We start from the raw sequence: 25,115 nt of genomic DNA on the forward strand, positions 1-25,115 counted from the left end.
TCCAAGCCGCAGAAACGTGAAGAGAAGTGGGGTAACCTTAAGGACGGCAGCGATGAAATTCACAGGCGGCGGACGGGACTCGGGCGGAACTCCAGAAGCAGAAACCCCAGCCTCCCCGGAAGAGTTCCGCCCGCGCAGACTCCCGGCTCTCCGCCGCTACCCGCGAGCCTCCCAGCCCCGCCCCTCTTCCGTGGGCTCGGCCGCGGCGGCTGCGCAGTGGCGCGCGCGTAGGCGGGGCGGCGCGCGCCGCCGTCAGCTGACCGTCTCGGCTGGCACGTGACTTGCTCCGCAGGCGCCGGGGCCGAGGAAGCCGTGAGGCCGGAGCTTAGGTCGGGGACGGGATGGAGCGCTGAGCCGTTAACGCCTGCCAGGCTGTCCGCCTCTCTGCCTGTTACTGCCGCCACGTCCTCGTTTGACACGTCCCTGGGTCAGTGAGCGATGGCTACCCCGCCTCGGAAACCCCGGCCGGGCCGAAGCTCGCGCTGCGGTCGCCGCTTGGGGAGGGATGGGGGCGGGCGCGGGGGCCGAGGCAGTGGCGTTGGAGCCGCCGGCCGGGCGGCCGTGCCTGGTTTCTCGGCGCGAGTTTGTCGCCGCTGTGGGCCTGGGTTCTGTCTCTAAGGGAAAGGGAAGGAGGGGAAAAGAGCAAGGGCCCTAGGGGCTGTTCTGTGGCAGAGGCAGACATAAACACTGCGGGTCTGAGGCGTTTCTCCTTGGGTTGGAGTAAGGGTCACAGCGAATCCTCGCTCAGGGGGACGAAAGATAACAGAGTGGCCCAGATGAGGATCCTGGGTGGTGTGTGTGAGGTCACAGCGAGCTGGACAGCTTGCCCTGGGCGTGCGTGCTTGAGGGTAAGGTGATTGCAGTTTAGAGGGTCTAGGAGCCCCTCACCGAGGACGCAGGGTCCCTGTGACGGGAAAAAACGGGATTCCAGAGAACTCAGACCGTTTTTTTTTTTTTAAATTAGAATGGGGGAAGAGTAGGCAAGAAACCCTGAAAAGGAACTGGAGGAGAGAGTCACACTGGCAAATTGAATCACCTGAGAAACAGGAGCAAAGGGGAGAATAGATTGTGTTTGAATAAATTGTGTTTGCACCCCTCACTGAGGGTCACTGTAACTACATCACCCCCACCCCCACCCCCGCAAACAGCCCTGAAGTACACAGGAGATGTTGAATCATTTGGGGGTTGGGGAGACTCCTTTGTGAAGATCTGTTTTGGCCTTCCCAACTTATCCTTTGGTACTGTCATCTACTCCCGAATACCTTTTGTTGAACAACAGTCACAGGAATTACATTTTTTTTTTTTTAATTATTGTGTTTTTGATTGCGCTGGGTCTTCCTTGCTGTGAGCCGGCTTTCTTTAGTTGTCGCGGGGGGATACTCTCTGGCTGTGGTGTGCGGGTTTCTGAAGTTGTGTGCTTTTTTGTGAAGCACAGACTCTGTAGCACGCTGGCTCAGTAGTCAGTACTTTAGTTGTCCTGAGACATGTGGGATCTTCCCTGGCCGGGGATCGAACCCATGTCCCCTGCATTGCGAGGCAGATCCTTCACCACTGGGCTGCCCCAGAAGCCACTTTCATGTTTGTTTTGTTCTCACAGGTCTTTGAGAGGAAGTAAATGAAAATGCCATTCATCGTATAGACCGGGACCTATCTAGATAGACTCTTGGACCTAGAAACAGATCAAATGATGTGTTTCAAGTCTAGCATAACTTCTACTGTCTTCTGACTGCCAATTTCCTGCCCAGTACTTAACCACAATCTCTCTAGAGAGAAGGGTGAGTTTCTCCTAGTGCATTCTTACCTTTGATTCAGCACTTTCGGTGAAACTTGAGTAGGACAGCTTCAAAGGGATTCTGCAGCGGCGGTCAGTGCTTTAAAAACCGCTTTTTAGTTAGTTTAGGTGAAGCTGTTCAGTTTACAGTTCAGCTGGAAGAGATAATATGCAGCAGGGTGGGCAAAAGGTGCTCAGCTTGTCAATCACAGTTCTCTGGCAACCAGCACGTCTCAAATTGTGCTGAAGAGGGAACCTTGGGTTTATGTCTCAGAACTCCCGGATCTTCTTCTCTTTTGGTGTATCTTGCAGGGACTAGATAAAATCTAAAGAAACAGTACTCGTGATCTGACTAAAGTAAATGCTAGATGGTTTGTGTAATACTGCTTTTAGAACTGGGCAGTAAATGATCGCTTTTATTTTTTAATGTCCGTCTTCGGAGTCTTATTTACATTAGTTCTCTCTACCTAAAAAGAAACATTTGGGCTTCAAAAGTCTGCTTCTCTGATTATTTCCACAACTTTGGAAATCATTGCATTGGCCAAAGAGCAAAGCTGGAATGCCAAAATAAACCTTTGCTAAAGGGTCTCCTTGTGGTCCACCAGTCCTTAAGTGATCAGTCTTCCTTTTGTGCTTGAGTCTGCTTAGGGGTAACTACAGTTTGCACCAAATGTGTGTGTGTGTGCGCGCTCAGTCCCTCAGTCATGTCTGACTCTTTGTGACCCCATGGAAATACATACTTCTTAGTTGAATTTTGTTCTTGTACATGTTCTGATCTGTCTGCCAGAGTAAACCTTTTTCACTCTTTGGCTGTGCAATTTTATATCTTTTTATTTACAGTCTAATTCATGTTCAGCTCACATTTCACTGATATTTTAAACACATAGTCGAAACCATTAGCATGGTGCTCTTGGAAAGACAGCTCAAGTGGTGAAACCAGGCAGTCTAAATTTTCCTTTCAACATGAGTGATCCTTGGAACTAGAAAATTCAAACTCTATTCTTGATAATGCAGAATTCTGTTCCACAAGTGTAGCAAATCTGCTGTATATTTCTTGAGTTCCAAGAGGAGTCCTTAGGGCGGTGGAGGAGAGGTGCTTTGGTTCCATCATAGACCAGAAGATGCAACCTTAGCTCTGTATTTGAAAATAAAATGCTAGACAAATGTAAAAATGGTATTTTATAGAATGAGGTTGATGTATTTTTTAAGATACTTTATGCAAACTATCCATGAATAGGAAGTTATTTGTAAATAAGGTGGTTAACAGGTGGATTGACTTAACCGGGACAGTTTTTTTGTTGTTGTTATTAATGAGCTAGCCTATAGTTTAGTGTTTCTCCATGGGTGCTGTTGGACAGAACTGCCTCTTGTTTGGCCACCAGCCCCTAAATGGTGGTAGTGACCCCGACTTTGGGACAACCTAAAATGATCTCAGGCATTTCCAAACTCCTCCTGGAGGAGAGAGGTACCATTTGGTTGTGCAACACCCTTTGCAATGGCATCCTTTATCTGTTGAACATATATCTGAGTGCTTCTTAGTGACAGGCCCTCTACTATATGTTGGGGGCATAAAGGTTAAGAGTAGTGTTTTAGTAAACTTGCATGTAAAATGTATGTAGTCACTGGTTCTGTGACCTTGGGCAAAACTTCATTAACTGCCCTCTCATCTGCAAATAGGGGTGGTGATACCATCTTCCTCGAAGGAATCCAGTACAAAATTGCTTAGCATGTTGAGTGCTGATCACATAGCACATATTCAATAAGTGGTTGTCACTACCACGAAACAGGATCTGAAGCTTTCTTGAGTGAAGAATTGGGGAGAGCACAGTTGTTTCAAGTCTCATGTCTTAGAGATATTAACACCTTCTGGTGAAAACCATGGTGTTGTGATTCAGTCATTATTATCAGATACCAATCTGCAAGAGAAGGGAAGTAACACTTTGGGAGACAATGAGTGTAGAGTCGGGGAGTTCCCTGGCATGGAAGGAATTGTTTGCTCCCTGGGTCAGTGTTGAGTTGCCTGTGGCAGAGAGGAAGTGTCTGGGCGCTCTGAAGGTTCTGGTGATTCCTTTCAGTAATGATACAGTGCCCTCCTTGCCTGTCTATGGATTCAACTTGCTTTAGCAGAAATTGCAGGAGATTTTTTTTTTAAACATTGTGTTATGTGTTATCTTTCTGGCTTGTTTCTGTTTTTATGATGGCATCTATGCCTAAGTAAGGCTTGGCTTTTGAAAATGTATTTCTAGCCAAATACAAAGATGTAAAAAAGATGGCTGTTTATAAAATACATCTACTAAAGGTCTTTCACATTTCAGTATATTTATGGCATGAAGTTCAGGTAATCCTTAATGTGATTGTAGGCCATCTATAAGTGCTGTTTCAGTTGAAGACAACACAAAAGTTTAGATTGATTTAAAGAAGGTGTGTATCCTAAGAATTTTAAACTTACATATAAATCACTAAAGTCTCCCTTGGGAGGTAAAATTCCTTGTTGTTATTGGAAGCTTTTATTTAAATAAGTTTTATTGTGAACAAGCCCCTCCAACAATCCCAGTTAAGATGTTTCCTTGTTGAAGGATAGATTTTAGTGTTCAGAATTACTCATTCATTCAGAAGTTACCATTCAGGTAATTATTCTTACCTTTTATTTGTGTGGTATTAAAATTTCAGGGAAAGGATTAGCAACCTTTTAAGATGGATGGATTGTGGCTCTTTTGCACTGTGATCAGTTCTGTTCGAAGTGGATGTGTCACCGTTGGAAGGCTGTGTGATATTTCATGATATCTGAGGTATTCCTCCTTGTGCAGGTTGAAATAAGCCACTTTAGTGAACAGCTTGGTATTTTCAAGGACTGTAAAAGGATTTTTTTTTTGCATGTAGACCACCGTCAGTGTTTATTGTGAAACAATAAATTTATTGTGAAAGGTGGTTGCATTTCAGAGACTGAGCTGTTGGTTACTTGAAAGCAGTTAAATATTAGAGCACTTACTGGGATGCTCTGTTTTCTGTGGTTGCCCCTGTCTTGGTCAGGCTCTTACTTTCATCCACTAAAGAAGTGCTAGTAGCTGTTTGAGTTGATTACCCTCACCTCTTGTGTTATCGTGATAGTTGTTATTTACTCTCTTTTGGGGTAGGGGTACACTGCGAGGCATGTGGGATTTTAGTGCTCCTGAGTCCGTGACCCCTGCCGTGGAAGCACAGGCTTAACCACTGGACTGTCAGGCAAGTCCCTGCTTTACTCTTTTTATTTCGCATCCTAATCACTTGTGGTTGGAAAATAATCCACTGCCTTTAAATTCTTAGAAGTGGGTGATACAGTAATGAAATAAACAGGCTCTCAGCTTTGAACCCAGGATTTCCTTTCTTCTTTCCTTCCCTCCATTTTGAAAAAGAGTTGTTACTGTTTTTTTTTTTTAAAAAAAAGCATACTTATTGCAGTCACACAAGATAGAAATGTGTAAGAAATTTGACCAGTGTTTCTTTTGTGCCTCCAGTGTATTCTGCTTGATTTTTTTTATCTCATCATGTGCCTTGTTTTCTTTCTACTCCTCGTTGGAGGAGGGCATGGCAACCCACTCTAGTTTTCATGCCTGGAGAATCCATGGACAGGAGCCTAGCGGGCCACAGTGAGTTGGACACAACTGAAGCGACTTAACACGCACAGCCTCCCATTACCTAGAGCAATTAAAAAAAAAAAATTTGTGGCACTCTAGCTCCCCAATCAGGGATCGAACCCCTATCCCTGCATTGGAAGGTGGAGTCTTAACCACTGGACTTCCAGGGGAAGTTCCTAGAGCAGTTTGTTTAGCCCTGGAAAAAATTTTCAAGAAGTTTTGGGAGTGAATCAGCACTCTACACTGTGGTCACAAAACCACCCATTTATATGTATGGCATTTAAAATCCTCTATATTCTGTCCTTCACAAATGAAATAAAATTGTGTGTTTCTTGAGCAAAGCAGTAGTGTACCCAGATTTTGTTTTGTTCTGTATAGAAAGCATGCAAAAAGTGCGTTGATACATTTAAAGTTTCTACATTCCATAGAACAAAAATCATTCCTGCGTTACAGAACTGACAGTACTGTGTAATTCTTGATAGTGATTATATGACATGTAGCCATCTTATTAAGGAATGGCTGCCTTTCATGTAACATTTACTGTATAATTCAGTAAATAATCATGGAAATTTACTACAGTGGTTCTAAAACCTGACTGATCATCTGATTTACTTGAAGGACTTAACAAGAAAACTTAAAAAAGGGTCCTGTGTCTTACCCAGTATAGATTCATGGAATATAGGAGCAAAAAAGGATCCTGGATGTGGGAATCCAACCCTCTCATTTTGCAAATGAAGACATTTACGCAGATGATGACATGCAGAACTAGGATTAGATTCCAAGTCTTCATATTCTCAGTGCAGTGTCCTGGTGGTCGTTTCCTTTGGAAACTGGCCTTTGGATTCTTTGTGGCTGCAGTTCCCAGTGAGCTAAAAAGACCTTGATCTCATGCTTCAGGCACAGATACATTCCAGCAAAAGAATGACTAGAGAGCTTTAAACTAGACAGTTGGCAGAACTCGTGGTGCTGAAGGGCTTATGAATACCTTATGAATCCCTGGGGCATCCCGAGAAATCCCAGGAAGATCAGATCTTAACTGGGAGGGCTAAGTTAGCCCCAGAGTAAAGATTTAGACCTAACCTGGTGGCTCAGAGGTTAAAGCGTCTGCCTCCAATGCGGTAGACCCGGGTTTGATCCCTGGGTTGGGAAGATCCCCTGGAGAAGGAAATGGTAACCCACTCCAGTATTGTTGCCTGGAGAATCCCATGGACGGAGAAGCCTGGTAGGCTACAGTCCACAGGGTTGTAAAGAGTCGGACATGACTGAGCGACTTCACTTTCACTTTAACAAAGCATTGGGCTGGCCAAAATTTTCTTTTGGGTTTTTCCTTAAGATTTTACAAGAAAACCCAAAAGAATTTTTTGGCCAACCCATTGTAACAACCAGCCTTGAATGAAACATGCTAAAAGCTTCAGTTCAGTTCAGTTCAGTCGCTCAGTCGCGTCCAACTCTTTGTGACCCCATGAATCACAGCACGCCAAGCCTCCCTGTCCATCACTAACCCCCGGAGTTCACTCAAACTCATGTCCATTGAGTTGGTGATGCCATCCATCCATCTCATTCTCTGTCGTCCCCATCTCCTCCCGCCCCCAATCCTTCCCAGCATCAGAGTCTTTTCCAGTGAAAGCTTAACTAACTTGATTGACTGTCAATACAAAGCACAACGTACATTTATTAATATTTATTTTTTTGGTCACACCAGGTGTCTTGCAGATCTTAGTTCCCTGATTAGGGATTGAACCTGGTCCCTCAGCAGTGAAAACGGAGTTCCAATCACTGGACCACCTGGGAATCCCCCCTTTAAAAAAAAAAAAAAAAAACTTTTTTAAAGCATAACATTCTTTTAAATTTTTTAAAATTAGGTTTTATTGGAGTAGAGTTGCTTTACAGTTGTGTTAGCTTCTGCTGTGTAGCAAAGTGAATCTGCTATATGTTTACATATATTAAAACACAACATTCTTAAAATCCAGTGATCAACAATTTAATGTTGTGAATTACAGATATGCTCAGGGATTTAATAGAAAACATGAAAATAATGAAGGAAGTTTTAAAAGACGGAACTTACAAGGCTGAAAAATACATCTGGAGTGAAAAATTCACTTCTTGAGACAAATAGCAGATAACTGTAAAGAAAAGGCTAGCAAGAATGAGAAGATGGAGCAAGAAAGTTTCTAAACTGAAGTGTAGAGAGAAAAAGTTGAAAAAAAAAAAGACTGGAAGCTCAGTGACCTGTGGGACAATATCAGGTGGTTTAATATACATGCCATTTCTGTCTCAAAAGGGAAAGAGAAGCAGGAAAAAATTTTGAAGAAAATGAATTTTGTCCTGAATTGTTGAAAACTCTACACACAGGTTCAGGAGTCTCTCTGAACTACAAGCAGGATAAATCCTTGTGACCCTGGGGTAAGGGAATCATAGAAAAGAAAAAGTTGATAAACTGGACATCAGAACTGAAAACTTCTACTCAAGAGCACCATTAAGGAAAGGCAAGGCACAGAATATGTGTTTTATACACACACATATCTCAAAGAAATTTCACCAAGATCATACAAAAAACTACTATAACTCAGTAAGGTCAATGCAATTAAAAAAAAATGGACACAATATTTGAATAGAAACTTCACAAAGAAGATATACAACTGGCTGATAAGGTGAAAAGATCCTGAACTGTAGCTATCATGGAAGTGAGAGCTACAACCCACTGGAATAGCTCAAACTAAGAAGGCTGACAGCAGTAAGTGTTAGTGGACACGTGAAACAGCTGGAGCTGTGTATCTTGGTAATGAAATGCAAAATACTTCATCTGCTTTGGAAACGCTTGGTGCCTTCTTACAAAGTTAAATATAGGTTAATCATTTGACTCAGAAATTCTACTTCTAGATGTTTATCCAAGATAAATGAATATATTTTCACAAAAGCTTTGAAAAGGAATGTTCTTTGTTGTTAGTGGCCCCAAACCGGTTACAATCCGAATGGCTTATCAACAGGTGAATGGAACCGCAAACCATAGTACACTCATGTATCGGAACACTAGGAAGTAAAACAGAATGAACGCTACACAGGGCATGTACCATCAAAGCCATGCTGAGCCAAGGAAGCCATACAGAAGAGAATGCAGTGTGGACTTCCATTTACACTGGAATTCTAGATCAGGCCCAGTGAGCCTAGAGTGCGACAAAAAAATCAGATTAGCATTGCCCAAGGTTGGCAGTGGGGTTGGGGTTGACTGACCCTACATGTGAGGGAAGGGTTTGGGAAGACAGAAATGTTCTTAACCTTGGTGTTGGTGGTGGTTACACAGGTGTATGTGCTTGTCAAAAACTCCTCTAACTGTGCTCTTGTGGGTACATTTTATTGTACATAAATGGTATTTCAGTGAAATTGATTTTTCTTTTAATGTAAAGGAAGTAAAGGGGACCTAACCAACTTATAAGCAAGGTACTTTATTATCTTGTTTCATCTTCACTGTTATGTATTCATTCAGGAATATTCAACACATAGTTTTTGAGGTTTCTGTGACAGGTACTGAGAATACACTTGTGAGCTTCTGTGACAGGTACTGAGAATACACTTGTGAGCAAAAACTCATGCTTTCCACCTGCTCTAATGTACAGTTTATTTGGCAGAAAGATATCAATAAAAGGTGTCTCTCAAGGAAATATTGAAAAGGTGCTATGAGAGCGTACAACACATTCATGCTTGGCATATAAGCATGTGATATATGACACTCATGTGATAATTGACATAATGCACTATAATATATATCTCATAATTTATGAGGCATTTTCTGTGCCTTGGTTTCTTCTTTTGTAACTGTTGTCCATCCAGTATGCTAAATGAGTTAATCCATATAAACTGTTTTAACTGGTGCTGGTAGATAGGAAGTGCACGAGAAATATTGGCTGCTATGTTGATACATTTGACAGTTATGGTTGGCTGCTATGTTGATACATTTGACAGTTATGGTTGTCCGGTGTTGCGGGGTACTAGGTGTGCTAAGGGAACACTGAAGTAGGACCAGGTTTGGGGGAAGAGATTAGGAGTTTGACTAGAAATGTTTTTTTGTATATTCTAGTCTTGTTTCTACAAGACTAGAAATGTCTTGTAGTCGAGACTCGTTGGGTACAGCTCTGGATGCACAGAGGAGCCTAGGCTGGAGCTAACAGTTTGGGAGTGTTCAGCATCTAAACTGGAATCACCTTGAGTATAAAAAAGGCCACCCCGAGAGCAACTGAATACACACATATGACAGAGAGACTTAAACCTTGATCTGAGTTTTGAGGAATGCCTTTTAAATAATTTTCTCTTTTGTTTAACATGTGATTAGCCTATGTTAATGCCTGACTTCTAATATACAAGATAAAACAAAGGGAAATAATTAGGCATAAAAACCAGTGAATTAAAGCAGTCAACAGAGGTAGAAGTGTCCAGACTTTTTGGACAGGTTTGACTCTGTTTCTATGCAGCTCAGAAAGAAAGGGAAATGTGTTTTGTAACATGAATTTCATTTTTTTACCATCCCTTTTCCCCTCACACACAAATATGTTCATCTGCAGAGATTAGTTTGTTGAAACTGAGCTTAAATTGTACTTAAATTTCAAAGAGAAAAATTTTTATGTGACTTGTCTAAGTGACCGGATAACAGTGGGCATTGTTTAAAAAAATAATTTGTTTAAAAACAGGGATTTTGCAGAAGACTTACTGATGCTTTTCTCATGAGCATTTCTTACATTTATCCTTAGACACTTCAGTAGCTTGTCTTTCCCATCAGTTTCCTCTTGTTAGTTTGCTTTGACCAGAGGATAGAAGAAATGAGGCCATTGCTTTGCCTAAAGTACCTAGAGGTTCTTTCTCAATCCCTCTTTTTTATATTTCTGTATTCACATTTAAAATAATGAAAGACAAAGGCTTAGTTACTTGCAGCTTTACCAATTTTTATGTCTGTGTTACTCTAAGGTTGTTTTCTGAGAGAGTCTAAGTTAAAAAAGAAAAAATTTAAAAGCATTTAAATATTTTTCTTGGCTCTTATTTTGTTTCCTCCCATCAGATTTTTTGATTGGTTCAGAGTCTTTGGTATATTTCATTTTTTCATAAAACAAGCATTTATAAAGTCCCTGGTGTTGCAGAGTCTTTGGTATATTTCATTTTTTCATAAAACAAGCATTTATAAAGTCCCTGATGTTGACAGGAATTGTATATATTGGGCTTTCAGGGCATTAGAAAAGAAGATATGATTTTGGTCCTTCAGGATTTCCCAGTCAGGTGGAGAGGAAAAAATGTTATGAAAAAAATGAAGCAGAATAGTGTGATAACTGCATTATAGTGTCATTGATAAGATAGTAAGTAAACAAGATAATTCCTATTTGGGATACTGGGAACAGCCTTTGAACGCCAGAGGGGACTCTCGTTCTATTTAGAAATAACGTGACATTATTTCATTCAACCCTAATGAACACTCAGTAAGTCGGGTAGATATTTATTTATAAATGAGAAAATGTGGTCTTCTTTCTTATTTCTTGAAATCTTTTGAAAACCTGTTGGCTGAAAAAGATTTCCTAGAACTCTAAGTGGTATGATAGTGACATCTGCTGTAGTAGCTCATATTGTTACAGCCTTTGAAGAAACTGCAGTTTAGATAATTTAACTGTGTCATAAGGAGGACATTAAAAATTGATTCCATCACCTGCCATTTTTCGAGGAGAGGAGGTGTGAAAATGTGTCATCAAAGACTGGTTTTCTGGCCAGGCTGAGTGCTTTGTCGGGGCCTGCCATCACTGTAAAAGCTCTGTTTAGTTTGTTGGCCATTTGAGAGAGTGTAGTTCTTACTGCAGCTTTTTTTTTTTTTCCTGTAATGTTGGAAAAATCATCTTAGAGTAGGATTCTTGAGAGATTAATTTAGTACTGGCATCTATATTTTTATCAGTCTCATCTCTCTGAGTATGTTTTTTAATCTGTAAATGGAAAGGATCATATGTATCTTATAGAGGTGTTGCTGCTGCTGCTAAGTCGCTTTAGTCGTGTCCGACTCTGTGTGACCCCATAGACGGCAGCCCATCAGGCTCCCCTGTCCCTGGGATTCTCCAGGCAAGAACACTGGAGTGGGTTGCCATTTCCTTCTCCAATGCATGAAAGTGAAAAGTGAAAGTGAAGTCGCTCAGTCCTGTCCGACTTCTCCAGACACCATGGACTGCAGCCTACCAGACTCCTCTGCCCATGGGATTCTCCAGGCAAGAGTACTGGAGTGGGGTGCCATTGCCTTCTCCGATAGAGTTGTTAGGAAGTTTAATTGAGATGACAATGTATAAGACATTTAGAGCAGTACCTAGTATATGGTAGATGCTCTTGAAATGGAAGTTAGAAAAAAACCAAGTATATAGAATGACATCTATGATCACCTTCAATTGTGTAATGACTCAGTTCAGTCACTCAGTCATGTCCGACTCTTTGTGACCCCATGTATCACAGCACACCAGGCCTCCCTGTCCATCACCAACTCCCGGAGTTCACTCAGACTCATGTCCATCGAGTTGGTGATGCCATCCAGCCATCTCATTCTCTGCGGTCCCCTTCTCCTGCCCCCAATCCTTCCCAGCATCAGAGTCTTTTCCAGTGGTAGGGTTAATTACAGTGGGCTTCTAAAATTAGAAAAGTCCATTGTAATTAACTATCATGCTTTACATTTTAAAGGAAATTTAAATTTTCAGAGTTCTTTCGCATTCATTATTTGATTTATTATCAGAACAACTTTGTAAGACAGTTAATCTTCTGTCTAAGACTCCAAATTTCAGGAAAGATTTAAAAACAAGCTGTGGTAGTAGAAAGTTTATGTTGGTTTTAATGAAAGCATATTAAAGTAGAAATAATGATACTGTTATATTGAGTTCTTCTATATTTTGTGTTTTTGTGCTTACCTACTTACATTCCCAAGAGATTTGGCTTTGGGCTTTGTTTTTCTGTGTGTGTGAGAGAGAGAGGGAGGAAGGAGGGGAAAGGGGAGAGGGAGAGAGGCTGGGGAAGAGGGTTGTGTGCTTAATGGAGCCCTGGAAAGTGAGAGCCACAGCCTCTGACTCAGATCCACTAGTGTTGTCTGTTAGGCACCCCTCCCAGGCATATTTTAAGTAAAAGACTGATTGACAAGGCTGATTGGCAATATTTTTGTGTGTGTGCAAATTTGTAAGCGGTTGATGGCCATTAAGTATAAGCTAGGGATTGATATTAGTTTGACTAGGGATGAAAATTTGGCTGACCTTGTAGGATTTGCTAAACCAGATGTGGCAAATTTATTTGGTGGCTACTGTTGAAGTGCGTTGATTCAGTTCTTTTTCAAAGGTCAGAGTTATGTATGGTTTTTCACTTCCTATTTAGTTTTTTATTTAAAAAATTTAAGATAAAGCCATTAATTAGTCTAGAAGGAAATGGCAACCCACTCCAGTGTTCTTGCCTGGAGAATCCCAGGGACAGAGGAGCCTGGTGGGCTGCTGTCTGTGGGATCGCACAGAGTCAGACACAACTGACATGACTCAGCAGCAGCAGCAGCATTAATTGATGACTCTCCAACTTCTTTGGGGGATTGAAACTGTTGGGGGCTGATATTTTTGCTAGTCTCCCTTCTTGACTAGCTCCCATTTTAGGATGTTGGGTAATTTTTTTTAAATTGTGTACTTCATGTATTAGGTCTTTATCATCACTTTTTTCTAGTATCGTAAATAAATCACTGTTTCCCATTTATATGGACTTATATCCAGGGAGGTAAATTTGACTTTGCTTAGGATTGTATGCCACTGTTGAATCAGTTTTGCAACAGGCTGTGCTTATCAGTCTGAATTCAGAAACAAGTGGTAGTAAATGTATTTTTAGTTTGTTTTGTTTTACATTTCAGAGTCTTAATTTTGGAGGAAATATCTGGTAAACAGCATGACTGAGTTCTGGCTTATCTCAGCTCCTGGGGAGAAAACATGTCAGCAAACTTGGGAGAAACTGCATGCGGCAACTACGAAGAACAATAACCTCGCCGTTTCTTCAAAGTTCAACATTCCTGACTTAAAGGTAGACCTGCGCTGTGCAGAGTATTCATTGTGAAGGAAAGGACAGCTGTCTCTGCTTACCTTTTGGTCGAAATGAGATACCCAGGTTCTTTCGAGAGAAAAGTCTATGGATTGGCATAATTTACAGCTTACCTTGTTCTTTCTAATTTTCAGATTTTAGATAACAAGGAAATTGAGGTTTTTTTTTGAAGAAAACTACTAAAACAAAGTAACATTTTCCCCTAAACTTTTGTGCTTTTCTAAATTATAATTTAAATTTTAATGAGAAATCTTATGAAAATACTTGATGTGATACTTTCACAAGTAAAGATTTTAGAAGTGAGAAATCTTAGGAATATGTATTCTTAAATATCACAGTGAATACGTTTTTCTGTTATTCATGTAATACTGATATTGTAACTGTTCTACCATTGCATCTCTTTAAATTATTCTTGGCAAATCTAGTTATTTAATGTAGTTTTGTCTATTTAACGTTTATTAAACATCAAGGATTGGGGGCAGGAGGAGAAGGGGACGACAGAGAATGAGATGGCTGGATGGCATCACCGACTCGATGGACATGGGTTTGAGTGAACTCCGGGAGTTGGTGATGGACAGGGAGGCCTGGCGTGCTGTGATTCATGGGGTCGCAAAGAGTCGGACACGACTGAGCGACTGAACTGAAACATCAGTAACCTAGCAGCCTCTAAATGAAGCAGATTGCCAGTGATCAGTTGGTTGAACTTTTGTAATGGATGGAAAAGATCATGATATTTATATTTTGCTGGTTAACCAAATGAGACAGCTATACACAGCACTCGTTTCAGAAATACTTAAAGCCCTTTGATACACTCCTGTAGACTGTGGACATTTCTTCTATAACATGCTCATTTATACATACCTGGTTTTGTGTACAAATTACACGGAATTCTCTGGTGGTCCAGTGGTTAGGACTCCGCGCTTCCACTGCAGGGGACGCAGATCGATCCAGGGTCTGGGAAATAAGTTCCTGCATGCCCTGTGGCATGGCTAGTAATAATAAAGATTCCTTTAAAAAAAGACAAAAAACCCAAATGGAACTGAAGACCCTCTGATGCACAGCCCTGGATCCGCGTTTAAAAGCTGCTAATGTAAACCACAACTTCAAATGAACTCTCCCACTGCGCAGGACAAGTAGAGGCACAGGCCTACTCTTGTGGAATCTTCACATCTAAATGGTTGTCCTCATAAATTAGAGGATTATCTTGTACATATAAATAGCTTTGAAATGTCTTGATTTTTTAACTGCACTTGCATAATATGAAATAAAATATGGAAAACGTAAGATCTGCAGGCCTTTCAAATCAAGATGCGGTATTAACCTTGCTTTTTAAAAAAAAGGTGAAATCTAAGTAATAAAATGTGTTTCCCTTCTAGGTTGGCACACTTGATGTCTTGGTTGGTTTGTCAGATGAACTGGCTAAACTGGATGCATTTGTAGAAGGGTAATGTATTTATTTACATGCACAGGCTGGAGCAGAATGAGAGTGGCTATTAGGCTCTCTGGGATTGAGTTTATTTTTGTATATATATACATTGCTTATTGGAATGAATTTGGAGATCAGTCAACTTTAGTACCTTTTCATCCCCTTTCTGTTATCATCAGCATCCTGTTCGCATTAGCAGTTATCCCCTACCCCCACTACCCACTAATCTGCGTTCTGACACTAGTGTCAAATCTATAGATTTGCTTTTTGTGGACATTTCATATAAATGGAATCGGAAAATATGTGGTCTCTTGTGACTGGCTTCTTTGCCTTATAGTGTTAGTCACTCAGTTGTGTCTGACTTTCTGCAACCCCATGGACTATAGCCTACCAGGGTCCTCTGTCCTTGGGATTTCCCAGACAAGAATACTGGAGTGGGTTGCCATTCCCTTCTCAAGGGGATCTTCCGAACCCAGGGATCAAACCTCGGTCTCCTGCATTGCAGGCAGATTCTTTACCATCTGTGCTTCCAGGGAAGCCCTTCTTTGCCTTAGCATAATATTGTCAAGGTTCATCCATGTTGTAGCATGTATCAACATTTAATTTCTTTTTATTACCAAATAATATTACATTGTGCAGATAGACTGTATTTTATCAATCCATTCATCAGTTGATGGACATTAAGGTTGTTTCCACATTTTGGCTAATATGAATAAATGCTGCTATGAATATTTGTGTGTAAGTATTTATATGTTTATATGTTTTCATTTCTTTTGGGTATGTACCTAGGAGTGGAATTGCTGGGGCATACGGTAACTGTATTTTCAACATTTTGAGGACCTGTCTGATTGTTTTTCAGAGTTGGCTGCACTATTTTACAGTCTCACCAGCAGTGTATGAAGGTTGTGATTTCTCCACTTTCTTGATGAGACACTTGTTACGATCATCTTTTTGATTATAGCAATCCTAATGGATTCATGGGGTCGCAAAGAGTCGGACATGACTGAGCGACTGAACTGAACTGAGTGGATATTAAAGAGTATATTTCACTGTGTTTTTGATTTGCATTTCCCTAATGGCAAAGAGTCGGACACGACTGAGCGACTGAACTGAACTGAACGGCTAATAATGTGTTAAGCATCTTTCCATTTGTTTGTTGGCCATTTGTGTTTCTTATTTGGAGAAATGTCTGTTTGGATCCTTCACCTGTTTTTTAATTGACTTATTGTTCTTTTGATTATTGGCTTATTGTAAGAGTTCTCTATATAGTCTGGATACAACTCTCCTATCAGATAGGACTTGCAGATATTTTCTCCCATTCTCTGGTTTTTCTTCACTTTCTAGATGGTGTCCTTTGAGGCACAAGATACTTAATTTTGCTGTCCAATTTATCTCTTTTTCTGTGGCTTGTGTTCTTGTCCTTGTATCTAAGAAACCATTGCCTAATCCAGGGTCACAGTTTTGTGTCTATATTTTCTTCTGAGAGTTTTCTAGTTTTAGCTGTTGCATTTAGGTCTTTGTAATTCATTTTGAGTTGCTTATTGTATATGGTGTGAGGTAGAAGTCCAGCTTCATTCTTTTGACTGTTATTAACATTTCTGAACATTTCTGAACTCTCTTTTGTGTTCCATATTCCTGTCCTTGTGCCAGTACCACATTGCCCTCTTTACTGTAGCTTTGTAGTTAAGTTTTAAAATCAGAAAGTGTGAGTTCTCCAAGTTTATTTTGTCTTTTCAAGATTGTTTTGGTCATTCTGGTTCCTTTTACTTCCATTTGAATTTTAGGAACACTGGGTCAAATTTCTGCAAAAATCCAGCTGGAATTTCAGTGGGGATTGTGTAGAATCTGTAGATAATTTCAGGAGTGTTGCCACCCTAACATATTAAGTCTTTGGTCGGTAAACATGGGATGTTCTGCCATTTATTGGAAGATTTATTTAGTGATGCTTTTGCAACAGTAAATTTTGTAACTGTAAATTCAGTTACATTAAAAGATTTTTCTAGATTACAGGTTTAGTTAGTTAGGAAATTCAGTTTCTTTGTATGTTAGCTGAAGGTGGTTGTGGGATCCTTAATAACTTCCTGTATCTTGATTAATTGACAGAATCAGTCTACAATCCATTTGAGTCTTGACATACAGAGCTTTTAATACTTAGGGCTTAGGTAAATAGGTATAATTATTAAAAAAAAAAAGAATTTTGGCGAATCTTAAGAAGTATATATCTGATTGAAGCTTTAAAGGAATAGGCTTGAATAGAGGGGAACTTATTCCCCAAATCTGTGCAGAAGGGTCTTCCCTTCTGTGTTGTTAGACTTTTCTGAATTGATAGAACCTCAAATGCACTGGCTCTGGTAACAGAGGCTGAGATGTTTCGGAGAGATCTTTCCACATAACAACGTGTGCTAAGGAAATAAATAAACCTAAAGATGTACTAGGCTTCCCAAGTAGCGCTAGTGGTGAAGAACACACCTGCCAAGGCAGGAGATGTAAGAGACATGAGTTTGATCCCTGGGTGGGAAAGATCCCCTGGAGGAGGGTGTGGCAACCCACTCCAATATTCTTACCTGGAGAATCACCATGGACAGAGGAACCTGGCAGGCTGTGGTCAATAGAGTCGCACAGAATTGGACACGACTCTGGTAACTTGGCATGCACACACGCAAAGATGTTTAAGAACCAGCTTTACAGTCGAATTAGGCAAGAAATAATGAAACCCTCAAGTAAGGGGAGGCATTAGGCAATAAAAATGGAAAAGAGAGGATGAAAGCAAAAGTAACAAATTTGCTTTTAAAGGGTTAATAATTGCTTGCATTTGTATAGAGCAAATGTGAAAGTCATTATTGATGATACTCTCAAAGTGACCTATGGTAAGAATTGTCTCTTGATTTCTTAATGTAAGTTTTTAATTAATACAAGAGTTTGAGGAAACTTTTTGTGGTTGCCACCTTGAGGTGATTGTCTTTTCTGCTGTCCCACCTACCTCATTACAATGTTAAGTCATGACAAGGAAAAAGACATTGGGAAGGGAGGCTCCTGAAAATATAATTATCAGCATTTATTTGGAGCCTTATTCATCACCTTAATAGCTTTCTAGATTTTTCTGTAAATCATCAGCAGGATGTCCTGGATAAAGTATAAGATTGGCGCACATTTTTTAGGAAAGTAAATGTCACACACTTATGCACTGTTATGCTCTGTTGTTATCTTGCACTGTTATGCAATCTTGTCTTTATCAGTCTCCCTGAAAGATTTGAGGAATTTAAAAAATCATATGGTTTTAGACTTTGGTAGAATTGATAGATGCTAGCTTATCGTGTTACAGTTTTTTAAGTTTGAACATTGTGGTAGAGTAAATTATGGTTTGTACTTTTTCAGTGGTCTAACCGTTAGAACTGTTGTTTTTTTGTTTTTTTTTTTAAGGTGACCATATGTCATAGGCACTCTTGTAGAGATGCAGAGGGAGATTGTGAATTTTTGAGTTATGTAATGTTAAGTTGATAAATTTGATATCAGGCAGTTTTACACTCTGAACTATGGTGGTAAACCTGCAATTTTTCTTTTTTAGTTGAAGTATAGATTTCTGCTTCATTGACTATGCCAAAGCCTTTGACTGTGTGGTTCACAATAATCACAATAAACTGTGGAACATTCTGAAAGAGATGGGAATACCAGATCACCTGACCTGCCTCTTGAGAAACCTGTATGCAGGTCAGGAAGCAACAGTCAGAACTTTACATGGAACAACAGACTGGTTCCAAATAGGAAAGGGAGTATGTCAAGGTTGTATATTGTCACCTTGCTTATTTAACTTATATGCAGAGTACATCATGAGGAACGCTGGGCTGGAAGAAGCACCAGCTGGAATCAAGATTGCTGGGAGAAATATCAATAATCTCAGATATGCAGATGACACCACCCTTATGGCAGAAAGTGAAGAGGAACTCAAAAGCCTCTTGATGAAAGTGAAAGAGGAGAGGGAAAAGGTTGGCTTGAAGCTCAACATACAGAAAACAAAGATCATGGCATCTGGTCCCATCACTTCATGGGAAATAGATGGAAAAATAGTGGAAACAGTGTCAGACTTTATTTTTTTGGGCTCCAAAATCACTGCAGATGGTGATTGCAGCCATGAAATTAAAAGACGCTTACTCCTTGGAAGGAAAGTTATGATCAACCTTGATAATATATTAAAAAGCAGAGACATTACTTTGCCAACCAAGGTCCGTCTAGTCAAGGCTATGGTTTTTCCCATGGTCATCTATGGATGTGAGAGTTGGACTGTGAAGAAAGCTGATCGCTGAAGAATTGATGCTTTTGAACTGTGGTGTTGGAGAAGACTCTTGAGAGTCCCTTGTACCGCAAGGAGATCCAACCAGTCCATCCTATAGGAGATCAGTCCATTGGAAGGACTGATGTTGAAGCTGAAACTCCAGTACTTGGGCCATCTAATGTGAAGAACTGACTCATTTGAAAAGACCCTGATGCTGGGAAAGATTGAAGGCAGGAGGAGAAGGAGACAACAGAGGATGAGATAGTTGGATGGCATCACCAACTCAGTGGACATGGGTTTGGGTGGACTCCGGGAGTCGGTGATGGACAGGGAGGCCTGGCCTGTTGTGGTTCATGGGGTAGCAAAGAGTCAGACACAACTGAGCTACTGAACTGAACTGAACTTATATAACCCACCCATGGCCCATAAGTGGACAAGGAACGGGGAAAGAACACATAACACAAGAATCAGGATGACAGGTTTCTGTCACCGCTCTGCCAGGAACTGGTTTTGTGACTTTTGGAACTAAATCACTTACTGTCTTTATACTTGGGTGTGTTTATAAAGTAAAGGGGTTGACAGGGTGATACACAGTTGCGTCAGTAGTTTGGCACCACAGTTTGTTTCCTCTTTAGCATTGAGCAGGAGATCCCATGGACAGAGGAGCCTGGTGGCCTATAGTCCTTGGGGTCACAAAAAAGTCGGACATGATTTAGCAACTAAGCAACAACAAAACAAATCTCAAATAGTAGATGCTCAGTGAATAGGTAATGAATAAATAATGTAGGACTGCACTGTTGCTTGTATCCTGTTGCCTGTCGGATCCCTTTTGTCCCAAGGGGAAGTATGCTTCTGATGAATGCAAGCTCCTGCTTCCCAGTTTCTTCTTGCAGGGCGGTGAGATCTGTTGCACCCTCTTTCAACTTACCCTCACCAACTTTCCACTACTTTCCTTCCAGACTTGATAAACGTATTGCAGGTGGTCTCCTTAAAACTACAGTTATTGAGTTGAGTTTTACATATAATAAAATCTTGGTTCAGTTTGTCCTTAACATTATTTTAGAAGTTAGGACCCATTGTTTAATATTAATATACAGATAGTGTAATGGAAAACAAAGAGAGTCAAATTCATGTGTTCGTGTAATGTGTTCATTGCGTAGCATGGAATTTAGGTTGTTTTCCTGAAAGTGACCACTGATTTTTTTTTCTCCTAAGGGTGGTTAAGAAAGTGGCTCAATATATGGCTGACGTATTGGAGGACAGTAAAGATAAAGTTCAGGAGAACCTGTTGGCCAATGGAGGTAAGCTAATGTTTCATGATTTGATATTGACTTTAATACAGTGAACGACATAAAAAGGATCTATGCCGATAAGGGTATTAAATGCTGTAGAAAGCCATTAAAATAGAATTATTATTAACAATTTGGTTATACTGCCAGTTACATTCTGTCCTCTGAAACACATCCTCTCATAAGAGAGTCCTACATAATATATAGTATAGTTTTTTTTTTTTAATGTGGATCCTTCCAAAAGCAGTATCATAAAGATTTACCTTAGTTCTTTCCAGGATCTACCTGTCAGTTCCACTTAAAAGTGTGTTTCTGAGTTATGTGTCTCAGCATTGTACCAGGTGAATACTTGAAGTTTTCTCTAGCTTTTTGTATTTAATTGCGTACAACTACAGAAGCTTTAGAATAAAAATTATTAATATTATTGCAGAGTAATGCCTCTTCCCCTCAAATTTCATATGGCATTTCTTTAGTACCCATAGAATAGTCTACTACTGACCTGTCTGTAGCTAGAAACTAATATTTACATAAAGTTTGTTCTGTGTAATAATAGCTTTATAAAGACGGTTTCAACTGCATCATTGTCATTTGTCCTTGCATTTGTTTTCTCCTGAAATATCAGTTTAGCATGTGTTTCATTTTCAATTCAGTTCAGTCACTGAGTCATATCTGATTCTTTGTAACCCCATGGACCGCAGCACACCAGGCCTCCCTGTCCATCACCAGCTTCCAGAATTTACTCAAACTCATGTCCATCGAGGCAGTGATACCATCCAACCATCTCATCCTCTGTCATCCCCTACTCTGCCCGCCTTCAATCTTTCCCAGCATCAGGGTCCTTTTCAGTGAGTCAGTTCTTCGCATCAAGTGGCCAGAGTATTGTAGTTTCAGCTTCAACATCAGTCCTTTCAGTGAATATTCAGTACTGATTTCCTTTAGGATTGTCTGGTTGGATCTTTAGTGATACGTCATTAAAATAAGAAACAATCCTTTCCTCTCTTTCTGTCCTGTATAGCCTACTGTGGTAGGTCACTATGATAAATTAACAATTGTTTGGTAGAGCCCTGGGTTATCATAGGATGGTGAGCCACAGCTCAGCAAATGACCACAGGGGAAAGAGAAATAGAGAAGTTTATTACTCACAGGTCCTGGAGGGAAGGGAGTAATGCAGGGAAGTTAGGGTGGGGTGGAGACAGGAAGAACAGTAGGACCTGGGGCACATACCTTTATTAGGGTCCATGGGTGGAGTGATTTGGGATTCCCAAGCCAAGTCCTGATTGGTCAATTCAAACTAAAAAGGGGAATTTTGATTAACTTTGAAGAGCCCTGTGCATGCTCAGTCGTATTAGACTCTTTGCAACCCCATTGACTGCAGCCTGCTAGGCTCCTCTGTCCATGGGATTCTCCAGGGAAAAATACTGGAGTGAGCTGCCATTTCCTGCCCCAGGGGATCTTATCTAAAGGGTCCACTAGCAGGGGAGGCCCTGGGAGGAGAGTGCTTATCACAGGTTGGTATTGGAAATCGAACCGGGAACTGAGCTTACATTTACTTGTGATTGCAGGCTTGTTATCTAGGGCTGTTAGCCAGGAGGGCTGTTATCTAGTGTGACTTATAGGCCCCTGCTGGCTACTTGGCCATGTAAAATGGATGTGGAGGCAGCAGTATGGAGGTTTGGCTAAACTCTCAATGGTCACTGTATTTTAAATTCAGTGTTTCTCTAATCTCATTTCTTTCCCTTGCAAATCATAGATGTTCAGTAAGTACTTAATCAGTTAAAAAAATTAGTAATTTATTTTTACTCTCTGTTAAAATAGTAACCCTGACCTCCTTACTGTTTCTTGCCTGGGGCAGATGGACAGGAGTTAGATGTGTTAACTTAGATGCCTTCGCCGATCTCTAGGTACTTGATGAAATAGGGCAGTCAGTCTACTTGGCAGAATGGGGAGGTGACAATCTAGGGAACATTGCATCCAAAACTTCTTTTGAAAATACCAGATCTGTTGCTGACTCTCTGGTATTCTGTCGGGAGAAGTTGAAGAGAGAATATATTTTGATATGAATTACTTTGGCCAGTTAACTATAATTGGCATTTGCTTTCCCTGACCTTGATCCCATCAGGCTTGAGGGATAAAGTCGTCTTGACTACCAGACTTCCAGGGAATTAGTTGTTGAGTTTCTCTTTGGCTTTGCAGTTTTTATTCTTTTCATTTAAAAGTGAAAAGGTCCATGTTTTTAATATTACTGAAATACAGATTCCTAGAAACAGTCATCACATGGTTTTAACAGACAAGTTCATTTTCAGTTTGTTTGGGTAAGTTGAAAAGAAATAACATACTTTTGTCAAATTCTTATTGAGGAGACACTTTGCAGTAGTTTCTCAATCTCTGTGTCTTTCATCTTCCCACGTATCATGGGTATGTGCATATTCCATTTATTAAGTCATCAAGTTAGAAGGAGCATTTTAATATATATATTAAATTTTGAGGAAGGAGAAGAGAATTCAGTCAGATTACAGGTAAAAATTTTGATTAATCCATGTTACCTAATACAGTCCCACATTTATTTAACGTTCACAAATGATGATATCTTTACTGATTTTCTTAATGCCCATTTTGGCATTACTGTCTAGCAAATTATAAAAAATTCTGTTGCTTCTCCTCAGTAATTTAATTTCTTCCCTTATTTCAGTTGACTTGGTTACTTATATAACAAGGTTTCAGTGGGACATGGCTAAATATCCAATCAAGCAGTCCCTGAAAAATATTTCTGAAATAATTGCCAAGGTAAGATAAAAAAAATGACACAGGTAGGACACATTGATTCACAGTGATTCTATTTATTTTATAAGTATTTAGCTATTAAGTACTCTAGGTTTTGACAAGGCAACTTAATTATATGTGACATACTGCAACTTTACTTTAAAAAGTTGTCAGAAAAGGATAACACTTTCACATGCACGTTATCCATGTGTGTAGTTTGTTTTTTTAAGTGGTTAAGTTAAAGGTTGTATCAACAATGTTTGACTAAGAAAAGTAACTTTAAAATTATAAATTTTAAGCATAACTGAGATCACATAGACTTAGAAATTGGAATTGATTAGAGATTTACAAATCATTCAGATATATGATAATGGTCACTTCAGTATGTTTATGTACAGTACTGATTCAGATTAAACTTTTTGGGTTCTCTGACGCCTTCTGACGTTCAGTATTGATTCCCTACCCAGAAAAATTGCCCGTATTCTCATACTGCATGATTTTATGAACAGTTTCAGGGAGTCCACAGGTGTTGAAAGTCCATCCATGAACTCACTAAACTAAGAGTTCCTTTTCTGTTGCAAAGTCCTTGAGCTTGAGAAAAAAATGTAAAACTTTCACCTGAAACTGTAATGAGGCAGTAGACAAGGACCTATTCACTGTTTGACAACATATCTATGACCTGGCTGGATGAACAGTGCAGTTTAAATCATTTGGACAGACTTGCTTAGCTTCCATTAACTTTATTTGTACATTGTGCTCTATGGTTAAATGTAAATAAATAGTCTATCCAAGGATTTTAACTCAGGGTCAAATAATTTAATGAAAATGAGTAGTCAGATAATATAAAATGGTGTTCTTATTATGACTGAGCATTATTTTCTTTAAATCCTTATCAAGGATTTAGTCATCTTCTTCCTGATAACTAGATGAGGAAACAGGCTCAGAGAGGTGACGTGATTTACCCCAGAGTGCCACACGGCTGATATGGTAGAGCTAAGTTGAAATTAGTTCTTCAAATGTTAACTCTACTGCTTTGTGTTTTCTTAGTAGTTTTAATCATCTTTTTGAAAAATCACCTTTGTAACATTTATAAATAAGTTGAAGCAAAATTTTAATTTCACTGCAAAAATGTTTTGTGTAAGAATGGTGGTGTTATAAACAGCAGAACTCTTCATTCCTTTGGAAATTAACTCTTCAGACTTGTGTATTAAAACCTTTTAATTAGTCATGTCTTTAATCAGTGTCCTAGATTTCATTTACATGGTTTAAGAATATAGTAACAATAATGAAAATATATGTAGACTAAAACATTATCTTTAGTAGAAAAGATTATATGAAAATTCCCGTAGTTATTAAATATGAAGTAGGTTATTTTTCTAATGACCTTTAAAAATAATACCTTTAAAATAATAGAATATTCTTACATCAGGAACTAGTGGTGGGTTTGTTTTTTAAAGTTTAAGCACAACTGCTTTAATTGTATTAGTAGAGGCGGATTTAGGAAGATTCTTCCTATTTCTCTTCTTTCTCCTGTAAAGGGTGTCACTCAGATTGACAATGACCTGAAATCGCGAGCGTCTGCATACAATAACCTGAAAGGGAATCTTCAGAATTTGGAACGAAAGAACGCGTAAGCATGTCAAGTATATGTGAATAGTTTAGAATTGAAGAAGCACTGTGGCACAGGGGTCCCCAACCTCTGAAATCTAATGCTTGATAATCTGAGCTGGAGCTGATGTAATAATACTAGAAATAAAGTGCACAATAAATGTAATGGGCTTGAACCACCTGGCCCCGCCTCCCTGGTCCATGGGAAAATTGTCTTCCATGAAACTGGTCCCCAGTGCCGAAAATGTCAGGGACCGCTGCGTAGGGTACATTGGATAAACTGTTGTTGGGGGTTTTAGTAAGCTCCAGTTTG

General features: G+C 39.9%; 1 protein-coding gene across 2 annotated transcripts in view; it reads left to right on the top strand.

Annotated features, from left to right (window-relative positions):
* Window positions 1–255: 255 nt before the first annotated feature.
* Window positions 256–25,115, top strand: part of ATP6V1C1 (ATPase H+ transporting V1 subunit C1) — a 39,248-nt gene continuing 14,388 nt past the window's right edge. Inside the window, exons 1-7 of one of the 2 annotated variants that reach the window (XM_055431886.2) lie at window positions 256–427; window positions 1,598–1,775; window positions 13,265–13,431; window positions 14,826–14,893; window positions 20,361–20,446; window positions 23,124–23,218; window positions 24,733–24,824. In XM_055431886.2, the coding sequence (XP_055287861.1) occupies window positions 13,300–13,431; window positions 14,826–14,893; window positions 20,361–20,446; window positions 23,124–23,218; window positions 24,733–24,824 (473 nt within the window). In that variant the 5' untranslated portion in view covers window positions 256–427; window positions 1,598–1,775; window positions 13,265–13,299. The remainder of the gene's footprint in view (window positions 428–1,597; window positions 1,776–13,264; window positions 13,432–14,825; window positions 14,894–20,360; window positions 20,447–23,123; window positions 23,219–24,732; window positions 24,825–25,115) is intronic. The other variant, XM_055431885.2, reaches the window with a different exon arrangement.

The sequence above is a fragment of the Moschus berezovskii genome, chromosome 16 (assembly GCF_049115385.1).
Source record: "Moschus berezovskii isolate FMDL1 chromosome 16, NW_MosBer_1.0, whole genome shotgun sequence".
Taxonomy (NCBI): domain Eukaryota; kingdom Metazoa; phylum Chordata; class Mammalia; order Artiodactyla; family Moschidae; genus Moschus; species Moschus berezovskii.